The sequence below is a fragment of the Microtus oregoni genome, unplaced genomic scaffold, assembly GCF_018167655.1.
Source record: "Microtus oregoni isolate MIOR12 unplaced genomic scaffold, Mior012 000004F_ref0000308, whole genome shotgun sequence".
Lineage (NCBI taxonomy): Eukaryota > Metazoa > Chordata > Mammalia > Rodentia > Cricetidae > Microtus > Microtus oregoni.
Genome location: NW_024543063.1, coordinates 30,988,305 through 31,008,197, shown reverse-complemented (window position 1 = coordinate 31,008,197; position 19,893 = coordinate 30,988,305). Strand labels below are relative to the sequence as shown.

Sequence of the window (19,893 nt, the reverse complement as noted above, 5' to 3'; positions counted from 1 at the left end):
ATGTTCTTTATAGTACACCCTTTTAGCAGAGGGATTCTAGAGTCTGAGGAGAAAGACTGGAGTCCAAAGCACCTTTTACACTGTCACACCTGTTCCCACGGGAGCCACTGAGATGCTCAAACCTTTGCAAGCTTGGGGTAGACATTATACAAGCAATGAGCAGAGGAAGCTAAAGACAGACACTGGCTCATGAGAGATGCTGCGATGTCTGTTACCGTTTGCATATGAGCAGCTCTCGCTGTCTCCTAAGGCTAGTAGCCGTGCTGTGCCCCTTTGCCAGAGCGTGGAGCCGTCTTCTGAATAGGCGGAAGAGAATTTGACTCTGAGAAGCTGAACAGCCATAGGAGGCAGAAGAGCCTTGATCCAACTCCAGGTCCACAGCCATCTCCTGGAAAAGAGACCCAGATACACTTCCATCCTTCTATCTTTGATGTCCCCAAACATGAATCAGGGCAGAAGAGTTCTCAGGGCTCACTATGGACCTTAGTTGGGGACTCTGAGAGATGAGCTTGGGAGGGTTATCTCTACAGGAATGGGGAGTGAGGAGGGACAAGAACACAAGCTTCCCCATGTGGAGACCACTTTTGGTCAGATGTGGCAGCTCAACAACTGGGAGACAAAGCCAAGAAGACTACACATTCAGGGCCTGCCTGGCTGAGAGTACTTGCCTAGGGTGTACAAGGTTCTACGTTCAAGACCCATACTACAGAAACAAGGCAGTTTTTAAACTGCAAAATAGAGTGCAAGGGATCCCAATCACACCTCACACAGATTTACCTGTGGCTGGCACTCTGCCCTCCGTTACTCTCTGCTGTGTACATGCAGGATGAGCTGAAGGTGGATTTGTTTTGCCCTCCCAGCCCTTTGTATGCATTCTTTAAGGCTGGAGTCAGCAGTCTCTCGTGGTCCATTACCACCCTACTAGCACAGCACGGCTACTTCTGTCTGCTCCCAGTGTAGAGTCCAGGCTAGTGTCAGGCCAACATTTTGCTGTCATAGCTGAGGCCCCTGTATTCTCAAACATTTCCAAATACTTTTCTTTAAAAACATATTTTTCAAGAGAATAAACGTGACTTTCTTAAGCACCAAAGGATGATCCATGTGCCCCAAATAAATGTGAACTCTACTTTGGGCCTATACTTGGATCTTATAACTTATTCTTTTAAAAACAAGATGGCAAATGCAGGAATAGGACTGATTTCCTGTCTAACCTGGAAGCCAGCTCAATGTGAAGCCTAAGCCACAGCGTTGGTTTCACTGGATCTCTCTCATTCATCCTCGGCATCCAGGCTCTGAGCACTCCCATCGGCAACACTGTCTGCCTTGCAGCTATACTACCGGATGCTTTCACAGTGTGCTACCAAGGCTGCTGTTTGTCACTCTCCCGGGAAGACAAGGTGACAGAGTAAGCAGTTACTATCTTTTAAGGAGGAATGTGAGAGGGAACCAGGTAGGCCTGAGGAGTGAAGGAAGAGGCCCTGTTGCTGGGGAGGAATGGGCAGAGACCCAACACATGACACCAGGTAATGTCTGATGCTTGTGTGGAGGTGTATCCTGTCTACTTTGCAGAAATAATGTGCTTGGCACCTGTTACAACCTGTTGTGTGACCCTGAAAACCACATCCAGGCTAGGTATCTCTGGGAAAGACGGATGGGGAGGACAACGGTCAAGATGAAGCGCCTGGTGCTTTGGATCTCTTCTTCTGTAGGATGTTCTTACTTTCGAGTGATTTCCTTGGTACTCACCACCTCCAGATCTCTTTAGTGGCCCACATTTCTGAATCCAGACCCTTGAAGAATGGTTTGGATCTGAAATGTCCCCTAAAGGCCAGCTTGCCCCACCCTACACCCCAAGGCGCCAGTGTTCAGAAGTGAGTGGCTCAGGAGGGCTCTGACCCCATCCATTGTTGGAGACATACCTAAGTGGACCACAGGGAAGTGGCCGAACATGTAGGAGGTAGGGCCTGGTTAGAGGAAATAGGTCATTAGGAACTGACTGAAGAATCTACCCAGTCACTTGCTCTCTGCTTCTTGGATGCTACGAGGTAAGCAGCTTTGGTCTACTGCACCCTCCCTGATGTGACGTGCTGATGTGCTACAGGACCATGGCAGTGAAGGCAAGTGACTGAAATCAGGAGGCAAGCCTTAGTTCCTTTAATTCTCCCAGTTGTCATTGCCACAGCAACAGAGGACTGGCATGTGCGCTCCTGTGGTACTGAATGGAACCGGTCCCCACAAGATCACAGGGAGTGGCACTATTAGGAGCTGTGGCTTTGCAGGAGTAGAATTGGCTTTGTTGGAGGAAGTGTGTCACTGTGGGAATGGGCTCTGAGGTCTCTCTCCTATTCAGTGTCCTGTTGCCTTCAGATAAAGATACAGGACTCTTAGCTCCTTCTCCAGCACCATGTTGGCTTGCACGCCACCATGTTCTACCATGATGACAATGGACTAAACCTCTGAACTGTAAGCCAGCCCAATTAAATGCTTTCCTCTGTAAGAGTTGCTGTGGTCATGTGTTTCTTCAGAGCCATGGCAACCGTCACTCAGACAGCTCCCAAGGGCAGTCAGATCTGCAGGATTTGGAGGCAGACAAGAACTGGGAGGCACACTGTGTGGAACTGCATTCTCCCACTCATCCTGGGACCCCACGGAAACCCCATGTGCTCTTTTCCTTGGCTAAATGGGAGCTTGTTAGGGTCACTTCTCAGAGCCTGCGGTTCCGCTGAAGAAGCAGAAGGTTGTGCAGCGACAGCTGCTTTGCTAAGTTGGTATGTGCCAAAGCCTGAAGACAGTTTTGGCACCACAGCTGTGTGCCTGGGATTTGGTATGTCCCAAAGCCTGGAAACAGTTTTGGCATGGCAGCTGTGTGCCTGGGTTTTGTGGTGCTCACCTGTGGACTAAATTCAGAGTACACTGTTGCTCAGGTCTTAGCCATGGTGTGGATAATGCAAGTTTCCACTCTGTCCTGTTGTGTTAGTCACCATTATGCAAATTGGTCATACTTACCTTAGCTGAGGACAGGTTTGCTGCAGCAAACACACTGAGCCCTGTTGTCTTCTAACTCACCTGCAGCCTGGAAAGAATATCCTCATTTCCTGTGCGGCCACCAAGAACCAAATCAGAGTCCGGTGAGTGATTATAACTCCTTGAACTGAAAACAAAACAAAAGCTCAGGACTGCCTGGCGGTCCTCACTGTGATGCTCATTCCCCGTCCTGCCCCCACACTGGGGCGTCCATACATAACTGATGGTACCGCATTGTGCTCAGGACTGCCTGGTGGTCCTCACTGTGATGCTCATTCCCCATCCTGCCCCCACACTGGGGTGTCTGCACATAACTGACAACATGAAACAATCCACAAAAACTCAACAAAATCAAAGCAATAGCAGTCAAAAATAGCAAGTACAAAGAATGGCAGGGACATGCATAGAATTCCAGTACTCACAGAGGCAGAGACAGGTGGATCTCTGTGAGTTTGAGGCCAACCTGGTCTGCAGAGAGAGTGGCTGAACAGGCTCCAAAGTTACAGAGAGAAATCCTGTCTACAGAAACACACACACAGACACATACACAAACAAACAAAAAGAAGAGGCAGAGAGAGGCAGATCTCTGAGTTTGAGGCCAGTCTGGTCTAAAGAGTGAGTTCCTGAACAACCAGGGCTGTTACACAGAGAAACCCTGTCTCTAAAAAACAAAAATAAAAGAATCTCTGCAGCAAATAGTTGAGTTTGTTGAATCAATGTGGAGAACTCAGTTATATTTTTATACATTATCCGTGAATAACTTAAAAAATCCAGTAATTCTACTTACAGCCACATTGAAAAGAATAAGCTATCAAGGCAGGTGGATCTCTGGGAGTTCAAGATCAGCCTGGACTACATACCAAGTTCCAGGCCAGACAGAGCTACTGAGTGAGACCCTGTCTCAAGACAGACAAACAAAAATAAAATTCTTAGTAATAGATTCAGCAAATATAAGACGTACCATGAAAACCTAAAATACTGCTAAAAGAAGTTAAAACCTAAGCCAATGAAATGTCATCCTGTCACCAAGGACAGGAAAAAGAGTACTGGTCCGATGGCATCATTACCCAAGCTGGTAGCGAGATCTAACGCAGTTCCTATCGGGATCCCAGATGGTTTTGTAAAAATCGAAACACTGATTCAAAAATTCAAATGAAATCACAAAGGACCCAGAATAGCCAAAGCAATCTTTAAAAAGAGCAATGTTGGAAGACTCACACTTCCAAATTTCAAGACTTCAGTACAGAACAGCACACTGAGACAGCAGACAGAAGCAGGGACCAGAAATAAAGTCTTTTGAAGCAGCTAGCTGACCCTTGACAAGGACACCAAGGGCATCTCATGGGGAAAGTACAGTCTCCTCAACAAAGATGTCCAGGAAAGGCAACCCCACCCCACTCATGAAGTAAAAACCTGAGTGTAAGAGCTAAAAATAAAACAAATGAATCAGACTTCATCAAATTTGCTTTTGTGTATTAGTGAACACTATCAAGAGGGGAAAAGACTTGAGGGGTCATGAGAAAACACGAACAAGTCATCTGTGTGCTGAGCATCTACGGTACATAAAGAACTACAGCTCGATATGATAGTCCAGTTTAAAAGGGACTGGGGTGTACTCAGAGGCAAGGCACTTCCCTAGCCTGTGTGGGGCCCTGGGTTTAACCTCTGGTGGCACAAAAGATAGCTGAGGTGGGGGAGGGGCAGGATTCTAATAAGTATTTCTCTAATTGATTCATGATCACATGAAAAAACAAAAAGCAGCAGGGCCGTGGTGGTGCACACCTTTAATCCCAGCACTCGGGAGGCAGAGGCAGGCTGATCTCTGTGAGTTCGAGGCCAGCCTGGTCTACAAAAGCTAGTTCCAGGACAGGAACCAAAAGCTACGGAGAAACCCTGTCTCGAAAAATCAAAAACAGACAAACAAACAAACAAACACCCAACCAACCAAACAAAAAACCCAAAAAGCTCAAATAAAAACTACAGTGATACAGCCTTCATACGCTCAGCATGGCTACCACTGCCGTCAGAAAGCAGCGGTGTGGTGATGGAGCAGGTGCTTCACATCCTCTCTACCGCAGGCAGCTACACAATGGCAGAACCAGTTTGTGAAAACATTTTCAAAGAAAAAAAACTTATTTTCCCGCAAGTCCACTCCTATGCATATGCCCAAGAAGACAATAGCTCAGGGCTGCACAAAAACCTATAGACAAATGTTAGTAGCAATGTTATTCACAATAGCCAAACAGAAGAAGCAACCCAAATGTCCACCAATAGAAGAATGGATTGAAAAGATGATATACATTGTTCAATGGCATTGTTCAGCCATAAGGAATAAATATTATTACATGAATGTACCTAGAAAACGTTTGCTCAGTGAAGTAAATCAGGAACAGACCACATATGATTGTGTTTCTATGAAATGTCCAGAGCAGGCAGTTCCACAGGCGGGAGGTAGACTGGTGGCTGCCACGGTTGGAAAGCCTGGTACAGCATCTGTCTGCTGCAGGGCTGCTCTCAGGAGCCAAGGGGGATGATTTCCCCTTCACTTGGCTGTGCCTCACACAACTAACACTCTAAGCCTCGGGAGGCTGAGGTGGGATTGAGTGCTACGTCTGTTGTCTACTGAATGAGACCGTGTCTCAAAGAACTTCCTGCAGTGCTGTGGTGCTGACATGAACACCGTGCAGACGACACATGAACACCGTGCAGACGACACACTGTCTATATGATCTGTGCTGTGGTGCTGACGTATGAACACCACACAGAAGACTGCACACTGCGAGCTTATACAAGTTGTACCGATTTGTGCTGTTACTCGCACAGAGCAGGAGGTTCTGAGGACTTTGTGGCTGACCTTTGGTAGAAGTCCATCAGCTCACTGACAAGGACTGTGAACGCCGCTTCCAGGTCTCCATCACAGCCTCCCAAAGCAGATGGTGCTGGCAAGAAGTGTTCATAGATTGCCCACTGGTGGAAGTCATGCCTGTAATGGTTGAACACCCAGGTGAATTCTGAGGAACATGTTATAACCAGGGGTTCTTAACACCCTGAGGTGGGATCCATAAGAACAGAAGCTGGGCGTGGTAGCACACAACTTTAATCCCAGCACTTTGGGACTGCAATCTAGCAGAAACAGGAGGATCTCTGAGTTTGAGGTCAGCCTGGTCTATAGAGTGAGTACAGCTGGGACTATACACAGAGAAACACTGTGTCAATATCCTCCCCCCTCTAAAAGAGAGGAGCACCCAGTTCTGGTGACTGTGTAAAGTGGTACTAGCATCAGCAGCCTGAGAACTCAGTGAGGCACCACTGTCTGCAAGGCAAGGGGCCGGTGCTGTGGGGAAAGCCACTCTGAGGGGCAATGGTATGACCACAGCCTAAGCAGGAACCCAGTAATGGAGCAGGCAGCTACACCAGTGTGGACTGAGTCATCTGGTGGTCAGAACCACGGCCGCCTAACAGGGAAGACAGCGGAGAATCCAGACTGTGGACTGCAGGTTGGTGACCAGAGAGTGGTACTGCCTGTGCTGAAGGGAAGGGTCTCAAGGACATGGTGGCTGTGGTCCACTAAGAGGAAACAGCCAAATACAATAAGGTGTCCCACACCACAAAGAGCAGGTGAGGAAGATGAAGGGTCAGCACTTTGTCCATGTGGGTGAGATCCGCACGGAATCTACTTGAGTGTCCGGTGTGCGATTAACGCAGGAAGGACGGCAGGAAGTGATTACCAGTGGAGGTTTTGCCTTGCATGTGTGAGGCCATTGCTTCTCTCTCCAATCTCCAGCTGTGCAAAGGGCAGCTGAGGAGGAGGATCCCTAAAACACGTCTAAATACAGTCTCGAGGATCCCTAAAACACGTCTCAATACAGTCTCGAGGAGGATCCCTAAAACACGTCTCAATACAGTCTCGAGGAGGATCCCTAAAACACGTCTCAATACAGTCTCGAGGAGGATCCCTAAAACACGTCTCAATACAGTCTCGAGGAGGATCCCTAAAACACGTCTAAATACAGTCTCGAGGAGGATCCCTAAAACACGTCTCAATACAGTTTCGAGGAGGATCCCTAAAACACGTCTCAATACAGTCTCGAGGAGGATCCCTAAAACACGTCTCAATACAGTCTCGAGGAGGATCCCTAAAACATGTCTAAATACAGTCTCGAGGAGGATCCCTAAAACACGTCTCAATACAGTCTCGAGGAGGATCCCTAAAACATGTCTAAATACAGTCTCGAGGAGGATCCCTAAAACACGTCTCAATACAGTTTCGAGGAGGATCCCTAAAACACGTCTAAAAGCGAAGTCGTAGAGGCTGGTGCGATGGCTCAGCTGTTGAGCACTGGCTCCTCCTGCAAAGGCCCAGATTATTTTCCTGGTGCTGACATGGCACACAGCAGCTAACCTGGAATTTCAGTTCCAAAGAATCTGCCACCTTCTTCTGGCCTCGGCAGACACCAGGCACATTCATGTACACCCATAAACATAAATAAGTCATTTTTTTAAAAAGTGAGATTATTTTAATCCCAGCACTCGGGAGGCAGAGGCAGGCGGATCTCTGTGGGTTCAAGGCCAGCCTGGTCTACAAGAGCTAGTTCCAGGACAGGCTCCAAAACCACAGAGAAACCCTGTCTCGAAAAAAAAAAAAGTGAGATTATATGAGGCCTCAAATAAACAAAAAGCCCAATCATGATGTGTTCAGTTTTCGGTGCTCATCTCAAGGCTCTCTTTGGAGCATGCTCTCCCGTCTACCCCTCTTGACTCACAACAAGCAGCCTGCTCTACTGTCCCAGTATGGTTGCTTGCTCTTACAGGGGCTCTCTTGTAGCCTCAGACTGTTCATTGTGTGCATCTGTCTACCTGTGGTTTTACCAAAGCACACAGAATATACATACTTTCTCAGCATGGGCCCTGGTGGGTGTAGGATCCCCGCAGATACCTTGTCTCTCATCTGTACAAAGGTGCTTTATAGACAGACATGCCTGTCACTTTGTAACCCCAGGCTCTGGGACATTCTAGAAATGTCTGGCATGTGGTAGAAACTCAGAAATAACTGACTAAAGCTGTGCCCCAACATGCCCCAGTTAACTCGAACATCACACTTAAGATGGCTGTATGAGCCAGACGGTGACGACGTTTCAGGCGCCAGCTGCCCTGAGCTCTTACCTTTCTGTGTCCGAGAGAATATCAACTTCAGGTTGGATTTCCAATTCCAGCTGCACCCAGTCCCTGTAAGTCAACTGAGAGGAACGTTCAGAGCAGGGAGGACGAAAGACAAAGCTCACACTGCTTTATAAGCCTTTGTCATGTTAGCTCAGAACCAGACCTGTGCTCCGTGATGCACGGAGATGGCAGCGATGCACCGTGGGAACACACTGCGTATAAACTGAGCAGGAAACTAAGCTACTGAAACCAGCACGGCTCTGTTTGAGACGGGGTCTTACTCCATACCTAGGGCAGGTCTAGAATTTACTACGGGTGGCCACAGACTTGTGGCCATCCTCCTGCTTCAATTCCCCAAGTGCTGAGATTACACGCATGGGTTTTCTAACTGGCATACTACCTACTTTTAATCAATTAACCTGTTCCTGGCTAAATTATTATGTGTAAAAACAGAAATTATTTTATAGGCCAGGAGTTGGGGGAACAAACCTTGGTATAAACTGGGCATTTAATCTCAGCACTCAAGACAGAGGCAGGTGGATTTCTGTGAGCTTGAGGCCAGGCTGGTCTACTACTACATAGGTCTATTACATGTTCTAGACCAGCCAGGGCTACATGAGACCCTGCCAAAAACAAGACAAAACAAAACAAAACAAAACAGTTCCCCTCCCCTTGTCAAACCTTGATGTACCAATCTGCTTCAAATATCCATGGCATCTTCCACACCCCCAGACAGGGTCTCTCTGTATCCATGGCATCTTCCACACCCCCAGACAGGGTTTCTCTGTATCCATGGCATCTTCCACCCCCCAGACAGGGTCTCTCTGTATCCATGGCATCTTCCACCCCCCAGACAGGGTCTCTCTGTATCCATGGCATCTTCCACCCCCCAGACAGGGTTTCTCTGTATCCATGGCATCTTCCACCCCCCAGACAGGGTCTCTCTGTATCCATGGCATCTTCCACCCCCCAGACAGGGTCTCTCTGTATCCATGGCATCTTCCACCCCCCAGACAGGGTTTCTCTGTATCCATGGCATCTTCCACCCCCCAGACAGGGTCTCTCTGTATCCATGGCATCTTCCACCCCCCAGACAGGGTTTCTCTGTATCCATGGCATCTTCCACCCCCCAGACAGGGTCTCTCTGTATCCATGGCATCTTCCACCCCCCAGACAGGGTTTCTCTGTATCCATGGCATCTTCCACCCCCCAGACAGGGTCTCTCTGTATCCATGGCATCTCATATTTTTTTCGTATGAAAATTCTTGGAGCACTCTCACATATCAGTGTGCCCTAATCTCAAAATCTCACTTTGCATAAAAAACCCACACGACAGACCATCCTTCCACACATTCCCACTTTGACAAAGTTCAAACCAGGAAGCAAGACTGCAAATGTCCTAAGATATGACAGGGGGCCGGGCGATGGTGGCGCACGCCTTTAATCCCAGCACTCGGGAGGCAGAGGTAGGCGGATCTCTGTGAGTTCGAGACCAGCCTGGTCTATAGAGCTAGTTCCAGGACAGGCTCCAAAGCCACAGAGAAACCCTATCTCGAAAAAAACCAAAAAAAAAAAAAAAAAAAAAAAAAAAGATATGACAGGGGCCTCTGAAGAGCTGATGACATGTTCCCAAGTCACTAGTGGGCTCCTGGCTACCTGCTGCTCACCTGTCCCCACACTGGTCACAGCGCCACCACAAAACTGTGATAAAACAGTTTCCCTAAACTAGGCAAACCCATTAGGAAAGAAAAGACATGGTCTGTCCATGTGAATCGTGCCAGGTTCCAGTGGATGGGTGAGAAGTAAAGGCGGCATGGAGACACCAAGGCCCCACAGAACTGCTGTGCACAGTGCCTGCCAGGAGAAACCAAGCACAGCAAGGTCTTTCTAGAATGTCTTTTACAGCTTCAGTCACTGCAGTGAAGGTTTCAAGTCAACCAAGTACTGCTCTGGCCTCTCAGGAGACATAGAACCCTCTTACACACATGCCCAGAGACACAGGTTTCTTCCACTCCCTCAACCCCAGCGCACACTCACACACGCACGCGCACATAGATGCAGCCAGGACATGTGACATGGTGTAAGACATGGAGACCTACATAAAATTCCTTCTCCTTCAAGAGCTCTTGGAAGCTGCTCCATCTCCACAGAGAGAGGGCGGCACTCTGCCAGTCTGCAGGAGGAAGGTTGGAGGGTCTCCAGGAGAGGGACTCTGTGTGCTCCGGAGGACAAGGTGTTCTGGCCTCTGAGAACACTCTTAACATAATGAACTGAAACTGAAACAGACAGGGACAAGCGCACAGTGAGGACGCAATCACAAGGACACACCCAGAGAACCCGCCAGGAGACCTGTCTGTCATCCCCTAGGGGACCCGAGCCAGTCCTGACATACCAGCATTTCAGTGACCGGGGAGGACATGGGGAGGCAAAGCTTGGGGGCTTCCTAAGCCCTGGCCTTTCTGGTGAAATCTGGGATGGGTGTTTTGTTGAGAGGAGAGGCTCTTGGGTATACCTACCTAGACCACATGCCCAAAGAGTGCTGGATCTGTGTGCTGCCCTCCAGGGGCTGCCCTCCAGCAGCGAGAGGCCTGGCGCCCCTAGTGTAGCCAGTACTAGTGTATTCATTTAAAACCACACCAACTGGACCAGAGAAATGTCTCACCAGTGACACATTACCTGCATTTCTTGTCTATGAGGGCTACAGATAGGATTCTCAGCCCCTATTTAACAAGAACTTGGCTATTCAAGTGCCTAGCCTTTGCCCAAGAACATTCTGGGCCTCCAAATCTACAGACAGGCCCTAGAATGAGGGTCCTCAAAGCATGAATGTAGTCTAGATTACATGGATGCGTCAGTTCTGATTTTATCTGGGTAGGGCCTATAAGTATAGACTTTTCAAAAGCTTCCCTGATGACTTTTTACTATTTTATTTAGAGACTGGGTCTCATGAAGTCCTGGTTAGCTTCAACCCTACTACATAGCCAAGAAGGACCCTGAATTTTTGATCCTCAACTCCTTTTGATCTTCAATTCCCGAGTGTCGGGATTACAGGGTATGTCACATCGGGCTTTATATGGTGCTGGGAATCAAACTTAGGGTTTTTTGTTAGGCAAGTACTCGACTACCTGAACTACACCACCAGCCCTATTTCTTAAGATTTCATTATTATTGTGTGTGTGTGTTTGCACAAGTGCCCACTGAGGCCAGAAGGGTACCTTGGATTCCTTGGAATTGGAGTTACAGAAGGCATTTGTAGGTGCTAGAATCCAACCGCCAGTCCTTATGGTGGAGCGGCAAGTGCTATCTTTCCGACCCCCATTTATATATACACACATACATTTATTTATCTTGTGTATGTGTGGAAGAAGGCATGTGTGCAGGTCAGAGTTGGTTTTCTCCTTCCAACATACAGGTTTCAGGGACTGGACTCAGTTCTCCACACTTGGCAGCAAGTATCTTAACGCACTGAGTCATTAGCTTGCCCGCCCTGCCCTGCCTTTTTTATTTTATTTTACTATTTTTTTTGAGACCAGATTTCTCTACATTACTGAGGTTGGCCTCACACTCACAATCTGTGGCTGGAGGGATGGCTTAGTGGTTAAGGTTGCTCGCTGCTGTATTTTTCTTTGTTTTTTTGGGAACAGGGTTTCTCTGTGTAGCCCTGGCTGTCCTGGAACTCACTCTGTACACAGATTGTCCTCAAATTCAAGAGCTCCACCTGCCTCCGCCTCCCGAGTGCTGGGATTAAAGGCGTGCGCCACTATGCACGGCTATTTCTGCACTATCCTAAGAACCAGGGTACAACTCCTAGCCCCCATGTTGGGTGCCTCACAACTGCCTGTAAGGAAATTCTGAAGCCTCTTCTGGCCCAACCTGTACTCCCCACCCTCACACGATTAAAAGTAAATCTTGACAACAAATGAACAACAAAAAAAGCCTTTCATAAATCCTCCTGCTTCAACATCTCAATGATGTTTCCTCTTTCATTTTAATATGAAGTCTACAGTCAAGATCTAATAGTTCATATACAAGATGTGCTCATCAAAATTCTAGGAGGTAGGGCACTTGCTTAGTACATGTGAGACCCTAAGTTTGATCCCAGAACTAAAAAAAAACAAAACAAAACCCCAACCAGCCAGCCTAACAAATCTCACAAAACAAAACCATACAGAGGGATAACTGTGGCTCAGGAAAAAACTTTTTTTTTTATTTAAAAAAAAAATTCTTATCCTTTAACTTACCTGTGGTATAAACATCACTACCTATTCAAAGGAGTAGTAGCATGTACTTAATAGCTGTCATCTCAGCCCCAACTTCTCGCAGAAAGAGATGCAATAGCAGTATTCAGCATGGAAAGCCCCCTACCAAGCAGACAGCCAGGTTGCCCCAGAGACAGCCTGGTACATCAGCACCCATGTTCCGAGATAAACACAAGGGAGCTGCAGAAGCCAGAAATCCTCAGATCAAAAAGCAGGAATCTGAAACACATACCCTTTTGATCAGGCCTGGAGATAAACAGTTCTGCAGGGCAGCATGGGGCTGTGTCGAGAACTTGCACAAACAGTAAGAAATCGCTGCTGTACAGAATCTGCAAAGAAGGAAAAGGAAACTGACTTCAGTGTGTTCTAAACTATATGACCTGAGCAACACTCTTCCTTTCAAGAATGGGTGGACCACCGGGGTTTCAGGCTCAGTGTCTCCTGAGAGGGGAGATGCTGCCTCCAAAAGCTCACATCCACAATGAAGGCAGAGAAATGACAGACACAGCACGTAAGCAAGGACGTGGCCACTGCATCTGTGTGAAGAGCCATACCAAGACACAGGAGGAACGACGCACACACTGCCCGGCTCTGGCGCAGGCACCTCTAGCTCAGGGGAGCGTCACGGGTGTTATCCTGTGAAAGAAGCTCATGAACTACAGAAGGAACACGCCCCACTGTGTGTGAGTACAGCCTCTGCCTCACACGTGACTCTGGCCACCAGGAGACGTGGCCGGTTACAACACTGCGTGCAGAAGCAAAGACGACGTGGAACAGAGGACCTGACCTTGGGAAAAGGACTTTCTTGGGGGATCAGACAACTCTAGGATATGGCGGTTTCTTGTTGCCTTAGTTTATACAAACAGCTAGAGCTTAAAAGTGAGCAAAGACCAAGCCAGACAATAGTACTATGAACCTTAGGAATTTATCAATCTTTTTAGAATTAAGTTATTTCATTTTGGGGGCTGGAGAGATGGCTCAGTGGTTAAGAGCATTGCCTGTTCTTCCAAAGGTCCTGAGTTCAATTCCCGACAACCACATGGTGGCTCATAACCATCTGTAATGGGGTCTGGTGCCCTCTTCTGGCCTGCAGGGATAAGTGCAGGCAGAACACTGTATACATAATAAATAAATATTTAAGTTATTTCATTTTATTTCATGTGTATTGGTATTTTGCTTGCACACATGTCTGTGTGAGGGTGTCGGATCCCCTGGAACTGAAGTTACAGACACATGTGAGCTGCCATGTGGGTGCTGGGAATTGAACTCAGGTCCTCTGTTAGGGCAGCCAGTGTTCTCAACCGTAGAGTCATCTCTCCAGCCTTGGAATTTATAAATCTTGATTATCAAATAAACCTTATTCATCAAGTATAAGTTACTTATCTAAATTTTCTAGATATTTGACTTGTGTTAATTTGTGTGGGAGGAGGCAGAGTTACCACGCTGAATGGTTCCACGGTGGTGGGGATTTTTCCCAAAGAATTCATTGGTTTAGAGAGGTTACCATTTTATACATTTTCATCCTTCAAAGCACACACACACACACACTTTCCCAAGACAGCCAAACAGCCTCCACCTTAGGAGACAAGGGTATCCTCTGCCAACGACAGCGTAGCCATGTGGAAAGACGGTTAGACGGTTACGGGAGTGCTAATACTAGTAACAACTTCCGACTTCAGCAGTGCCCTAGAGCACAAACAAGCATAAATACCTACTAAGTAAAACAAAAACCTAGAATATTATAGGATAACTTGTGGGTGACTAGTTTTGGCATTAGGGACTAGTCTCTATCACTGACTACGCCCCATCCCCGGTCTCTCATAATTTTTTTTAAATTTTTGGTAATTTTATTTTTCTTTTATGTGTGTCAATGGTTTGTTTGCAAAGATGGCTGTGCACTACGCATGTGCAATGCCCACAGAGGCCAGAAGAGGGAGTCAGAGTCTAGAATTGGAGTTGGCAAAGACTGTGATGCCATGTGGGTGCTGGACTAAATCTGGGTCTGCCAGAAGAGCAGTCAACGTTCTTAACCACTGGGCCATCTCCAGCCACATGGTCTCTCATAATTTTATTTGCTGAATATTTGAAACTTTTCAAGAGGGGAAAACAATTGCTGAGAAACCCAGGAACGGCTTACTTCATGCAGAAGAGCAGAGATTCCCTTGTGCAGCAGGTGAGGAGGCTGTTCAAAAACTCAGGGACACAAAGGCTGCCAGCAGGAGCAAGAACACCTGGATCCACCTCTGGAAGCATGGACTTGGACTCACCCAGATGGACGGCAAGGGCAGCCAACCCTAGGACATGAGGGGCACCCAGGCTTGGGCCCTGAAATAGGGAAAAAGTTAACGATAGTCTGTTCCCTTGCTAGGAGGCTCAAAATTCACTGAGAGGCAAGGATCACAGCAGCTTGAGAAGTGGCCTGCAGGATGCGGGTGCCTACCTGGTGGTAGAGCAGCTGGCAGAGCCGACTGAGCACTGCAGGGAAGATCACATGTCCACAAAGGATCCTCACGAAAAGGACAGCCCAGGGGCTCTGCCTACAAGACAGAGAACAAGTCACTGTCTGGTCACAGCCCTGTACATTCCTTCCACGCCCGGTCTAGGCATGGAGGCCTAGGAAAGGGCCAGGGTTCTCCCAAACAGTGACCTTTATGTAAGACAGACCATCGGTCTTCAATGCAGTCCCTACCCGACACAGCTCAGCCTAGCCATCCACTCTTGGAACGGAGCTTGTCCTGCTCGGTCTCAGCACCCTTACCTCTCCGGGGGCACAAAGCTAGAGGCTGCCATTAGGTTCTGACAGAAGGCTGTGAGCAGGAGATCCACAACCTAGGAAGGGACACAGCACTGTGAGGCTCTGGCCTCCTCCGCCTAGACTGACAGGAAGCTTGCCTGTATAGCAGCACCAAATTTTTCACTTATTTTGTGTTGTGACTATGTGTGCACGGAGGCCAAAGGACAACTCTTGGGGGTAAGCTCTCCGCTACCGTGTCATGGGAACCGGGGACCAAATTCAGGCTGTCGGGCTTGTGTTGAGAAAGGAAGCTACAAGGGCAAGTTGGCACCAAATCATGGGACTGAAGCAGAATAAGTGGAGCGTACAGCTGGAAACTGGAAAGCGCCTAGTGCGACGATAGGTAAGCCTTGATTGTAAAGGGCAAAAGAGTAAATATTATGGCCTGTGGGAGTAAAACTAGCCTTTGCCACATGAGCTTCTTTAAAATAAAAAGGCAAGCTGGTGGAACAAGCCTGTTATCCCCTCACTGGGGATGTGGAGACAGGGAGATCAGAATTCAAGTCCAGCCTCAGCAACAAAGTAAGATTAAGGCCAACTGGGCTACATGAGACCCTGTCTCAAAAAAACTTCTAAAAAAGAAAGAACATCTTTAGCCACAAACAGGCAGGCGAGGGAGTAAGGGGGGCTGATCAACTGTGGCAAAGCCAGTGACTGTGTGCTCAACTCCGACTGCATGCCTTTTATATAATCTAAGGGGCGGGGCCGTGGCAGGGTCCTAAGGCCTCACAGACATACCGCCTGGTCCTGTCTCTGGAGTGTGGGGTTAAGCACGTTGAGCTGAATCTTCGATCTCCGGAGGCTGCTGTCATCGCTATTGTGACCCAAAGCGGCACTTAGTCTTTCAGAAATCACAGCCACCTGAGCAGACATAACTGCAAAGAGAGAAGCCAGTTCCATCAGGAGCAAGGCTGGGAAGAAACAACATGAAGAAGGGCTGGCAGGGCCTTGAAGGATGCTAGGTAGATACACCCTGTGGAGCCACCTCAGAACGGAAGGAGGAATGGCCACACTGCAGTAGCCATTGCCTCTCTAAGGTGTGACGCTTCTACCTGTCTAAGTCTCACAGGCCAAAGACACCTAGAGTCACTGCAAAGGCCTCAGTGACTCACTCAAGCATGCAAGCCTCTGTTGCTTTGTCAGAGCTGACCTAACACCCATTTGTCCTTGACTGAAGCCCTGGAACTCTTCCTCCTGCTCCACAAATGGTCCAGTCTGAGCTGATGTAGTGGTGAATGCCTAGAAACTCTAGCTCTTGGGAGTCTGAGGCAGGAAGACCATTTGAGCTCTGAGATTCAGGCCAGCATGAGCAAGGGAAGGTGCCAATGTGCATATGCACACACAAAGCCATACACGGCACCATGTTTTACACGAGCAGCCTGGGAAGTTGTGCTTTGACACCTGGCCTGAACAGCTGTGTCAAGAATCCACAGCCTTGGCAGAGCTGCGGCAACGCACAAGTTGGCTAATGCCTCTTTGTGAGGCGGTCTTAGCTTCTACAAAAACCAATGCACAGTAAAGTCAAATCTATTATGCATAAAAATAGATTTTGGGTTTGGATGTGGGTCGTCACACAATGAAGGATTCAGGTTGAGTTTTTTTTCCCAATTACTTTTTTTTGGTTTTTCGAGACAGGGTTTCTCTGTGGTTTTGGAGCCTGTCCTGGAACTAGCTCTTGTAGACCAGGCTGGCCTTGAACCCACAGAGATCCGCCTGCCTCTGCCTCCCGAGTGCTGGGATTAAAGGTGTACAGCACCAATGTCAGCTTTGTTTTGTTTTTAACAGCAACAGAAAGGAGACTAGCACACACAGTACAAACTGTGGGGAATCTGCTTGAAAACGTCCATCCATTAAACAACACCTGGAAGCACTGCAAGTTCATCACTGCTGACAAGGACTGCTGTACAAGTCAGGGCTCTGATGGCCACAGATGGACACTCTGAACTCAGTGTTTCACAAAATGCTCAGGAGCAGAAGACAGGGAGAACTCCAGGTGCTTGATGTTGTACACGTAGACAGTCAGTAAGAATCTGTGCTTAGGAACTTCAGTTTCCTTCCTCCTGATCGTCTGTCTTATTGGGGTACAAAAAAAGATGAGCCACCCCCTGTCCAGGGGGTGTGACAGGACAGTGAGGCTGTCCCCATCATCTGAATCCTCTAGTCTGTGGGCAGGTTCATCTGGCAAATGACAGGCCAGCCCCCGTCACCATGGCTACATGCATGCACACAGAGCCCAAACACTCCACCGCACACAGCCCATCCCTTCTTACCATCGTATTGGGTGGGGTCTGTCATTAAAGCTCTGAGCTCTTCAAGTGCTGCCGTGAGCAGGCCCAGGGGCTGTTCAGCTTGGTCAGGCTCGGGCCTTTTTCCTGGGGTGGCATCTGAACCAGGGAAGGACATTAAAAATTAGGTCAAATGGTAATCACATTCACTGGGATTGTTTATAAACAGAAAAACCGCACACACTTGGGAAATGCTGACATGCACTCAGTCTCTGGGATGCTTTCTCTCTGGTGCTGGCTACTACATAGAAGATCAAAAGCAAAACGGCACAGGGTGTGATTTCTGGCAACATACTTTTTGTTACTCTTTTTCCTTTTTTTTCTTTCCTTTTTTTTTTTTTTTTTTTTGAGACAGGGTTTCTCTGTGTAGCTTTTGAGCCTGTCCTTAAACTCTCTCCGTAGACCAGGCTGGTCTCAGACTCACAGAGATCCTCCTGTCTCTGCCTCCTGAGAGTTGGTATTAAAGGAGTGCCTGGCCCAGCATAACATACATTTAAAAAAAATCATAAACAAGTTTAAGAAAAAAGAGAGAGAGAGAGAGAGAGAGAGAGAAAGCCTAGAGATGGCTCAGGGATTAAGAGCACTGCCTGCTCTTCCAGAGGAACCAAGCTTGAGTTCCAGCCACCTCCCTGTGGCTCACAACCATGTGCAGCTCCAGTCTATGGGAATCTGATGCCCTCTTCTGGCTTCTGAGGGCACCAAATACATCTATACACAAAAAATAAAATAATAAAAAAATTTTACAAAGTGATATCTAAGTGTGAAAAAATATATATAATGAAGGAACAGCAACACAGCCTGGGTGACGGTTGGGGACAGGTTCAGAATCACAGATGCATAGCAATTTATTCAATTTCCCAAAATTTTCCTTCTTTTTAAATAATTTGTTTAAATTTATTCTTTATGTGCATGGTGTGAAAGTGTCAGATCCCCTGGAACTGGAGTCACAGACAGTTGTGAGCTGCTATGTGGTTACTGAGAACTGAACTCGGGATCTCTGGAAAGGCGGGCAGCTAGTGCTCTTAACCACTAAGCCATCTCTCCAATCCCAATTTTCCAAACTTAAGTAACAAGGCTATACTCTCTTCATAACAGGGCGTTAAAGCATTGGAGAGAGTTTCTAGCCTTTAGTTCATTGCAAGGAGACTTAATGAGATCATTTATTTGCAAAAGGCACTGGATTAAAACTCCTAATGCACACCATTTTAATTCTATCAAGGAAGATATACCACATATTTTGAAAGAAAAACAAGAATTAGTAAGTTGACTCAGAGGGGAACGGGCCTGTGGTCAAGCTTGAAAATCTAAGTTGGAGTCCCAGAATCCAAACAGTAGGAGAGAACCAGCCCCGACCAGTTGTGTCTGACCTCCACACACGCGCTGTGGTGCACACAGGCCACACTTTCACAGCCTCCATGGCACCTCCATGACAGTCTCAGGACAACCAAAGGAATCCGAGCAAAGACAACAGCACAGGAGTATCATAATATCTGCTCAAATGATGCTGGAGCCATAGTAGCAAAGCCAGCATGGTGCTAGGACAAGGACATGTAACCAATGGAAGAGAGTTGACTCAGGAAAAAGATAAAAACAATAAACAAATCATGAATTGTGGCCACCTAACTCTTGTAAAAGGCGTCAGAAGCATAAACTGGAGAAAAGATAGCCGTAAGTAGAAGACAGAAAGTTTTAAGAACACCATTCCTCTCATCATGTACAGATCAATTAGATTAATTAACGATGGACTAAAGCCCTTACCGTAAGACCTGAAACACGCAGGAAGACAGGCACAGGCAACTTTCTGCATAGGAAATCTCGGGAATTAATAGCAAGAACCAACAAATAGGATTGTATCAAATTAAAAAACTTTGGCAGAGCAAAGCCAACAGGCTGCAGAATGGGAGAAAAGTCTCTGCCAGTTATTCATGTTATTGAGGAGTAATATCCAGAATCTATGGAGAACTCAATTACACACCAAAAGAAAACAATCCAGTCAAGAAATGGGCAAAAGAACCAGAAAGAGCTAAAGAGAAACACAAATATGCAAATGGTATAGTGAAATCCATCACTCCGAATAACTGATATGCACTATAAAATATAAAAAATAAAAACAAATTTATGCTAGGTGTGGTAGTGCATGCCTGTAATCCTAACAATCGGGGAGGGGGGACAGTGAGGAGGCAGAGGCAGGATAAGTTTGAGGTTAGACTGGTTGGCAAGGTAGGTTCCAGGCCAGCCAACGACATACAAGGAGCCTGTCTCAGAAACACCCTCTCCCCTCAAAAAACCCATCATAAAAAATAAAAAAGTACACAGTCAATAAACACAGGAAAACCTGTTCACTACCTTTATTCAACACAGAAATGAAAAA

General features: G+C 47.3%; 1 protein-coding gene across 1 annotated transcript in view; it reads right to left on the bottom strand.

Annotated features, from left to right (window-relative positions):
- Positions 1-19,893, bottom strand: part of Fanca (FA complementation group A) — a 55,978-nt gene that overhangs the window by 6,158 nt on the left and 29,927 nt on the right. Inside the window, exons 22-32 of the mRNA XM_041649572.1 lie at positions 17,508-17,621; positions 15,976-16,112; positions 15,202-15,272; positions 14,884-14,980; positions 14,581-14,768; positions 12,676-12,772; positions 10,284-10,460; positions 8,188-8,261; positions 5,879-6,007; positions 3,067-3,151; positions 216-388 (exon numbers count right to left, since the gene is read on the bottom strand). Coding sequence (XP_041505506.1) covers positions 216-388; positions 3,067-3,151; positions 5,879-6,007; positions 8,188-8,261; positions 10,284-10,460; positions 12,676-12,772; positions 14,581-14,768; positions 14,884-14,980; positions 15,202-15,272; positions 15,976-16,112; positions 17,508-17,621 — 1,342 coding nt within the window. The remainder of the gene's footprint in view (positions 1-215; positions 389-3,066; positions 3,152-5,878; positions 6,008-8,187; positions 8,262-10,283; positions 10,461-12,675; positions 12,773-14,580; positions 14,769-14,883; positions 14,981-15,201; positions 15,273-15,975; positions 16,113-17,507; positions 17,622-19,893) is intronic.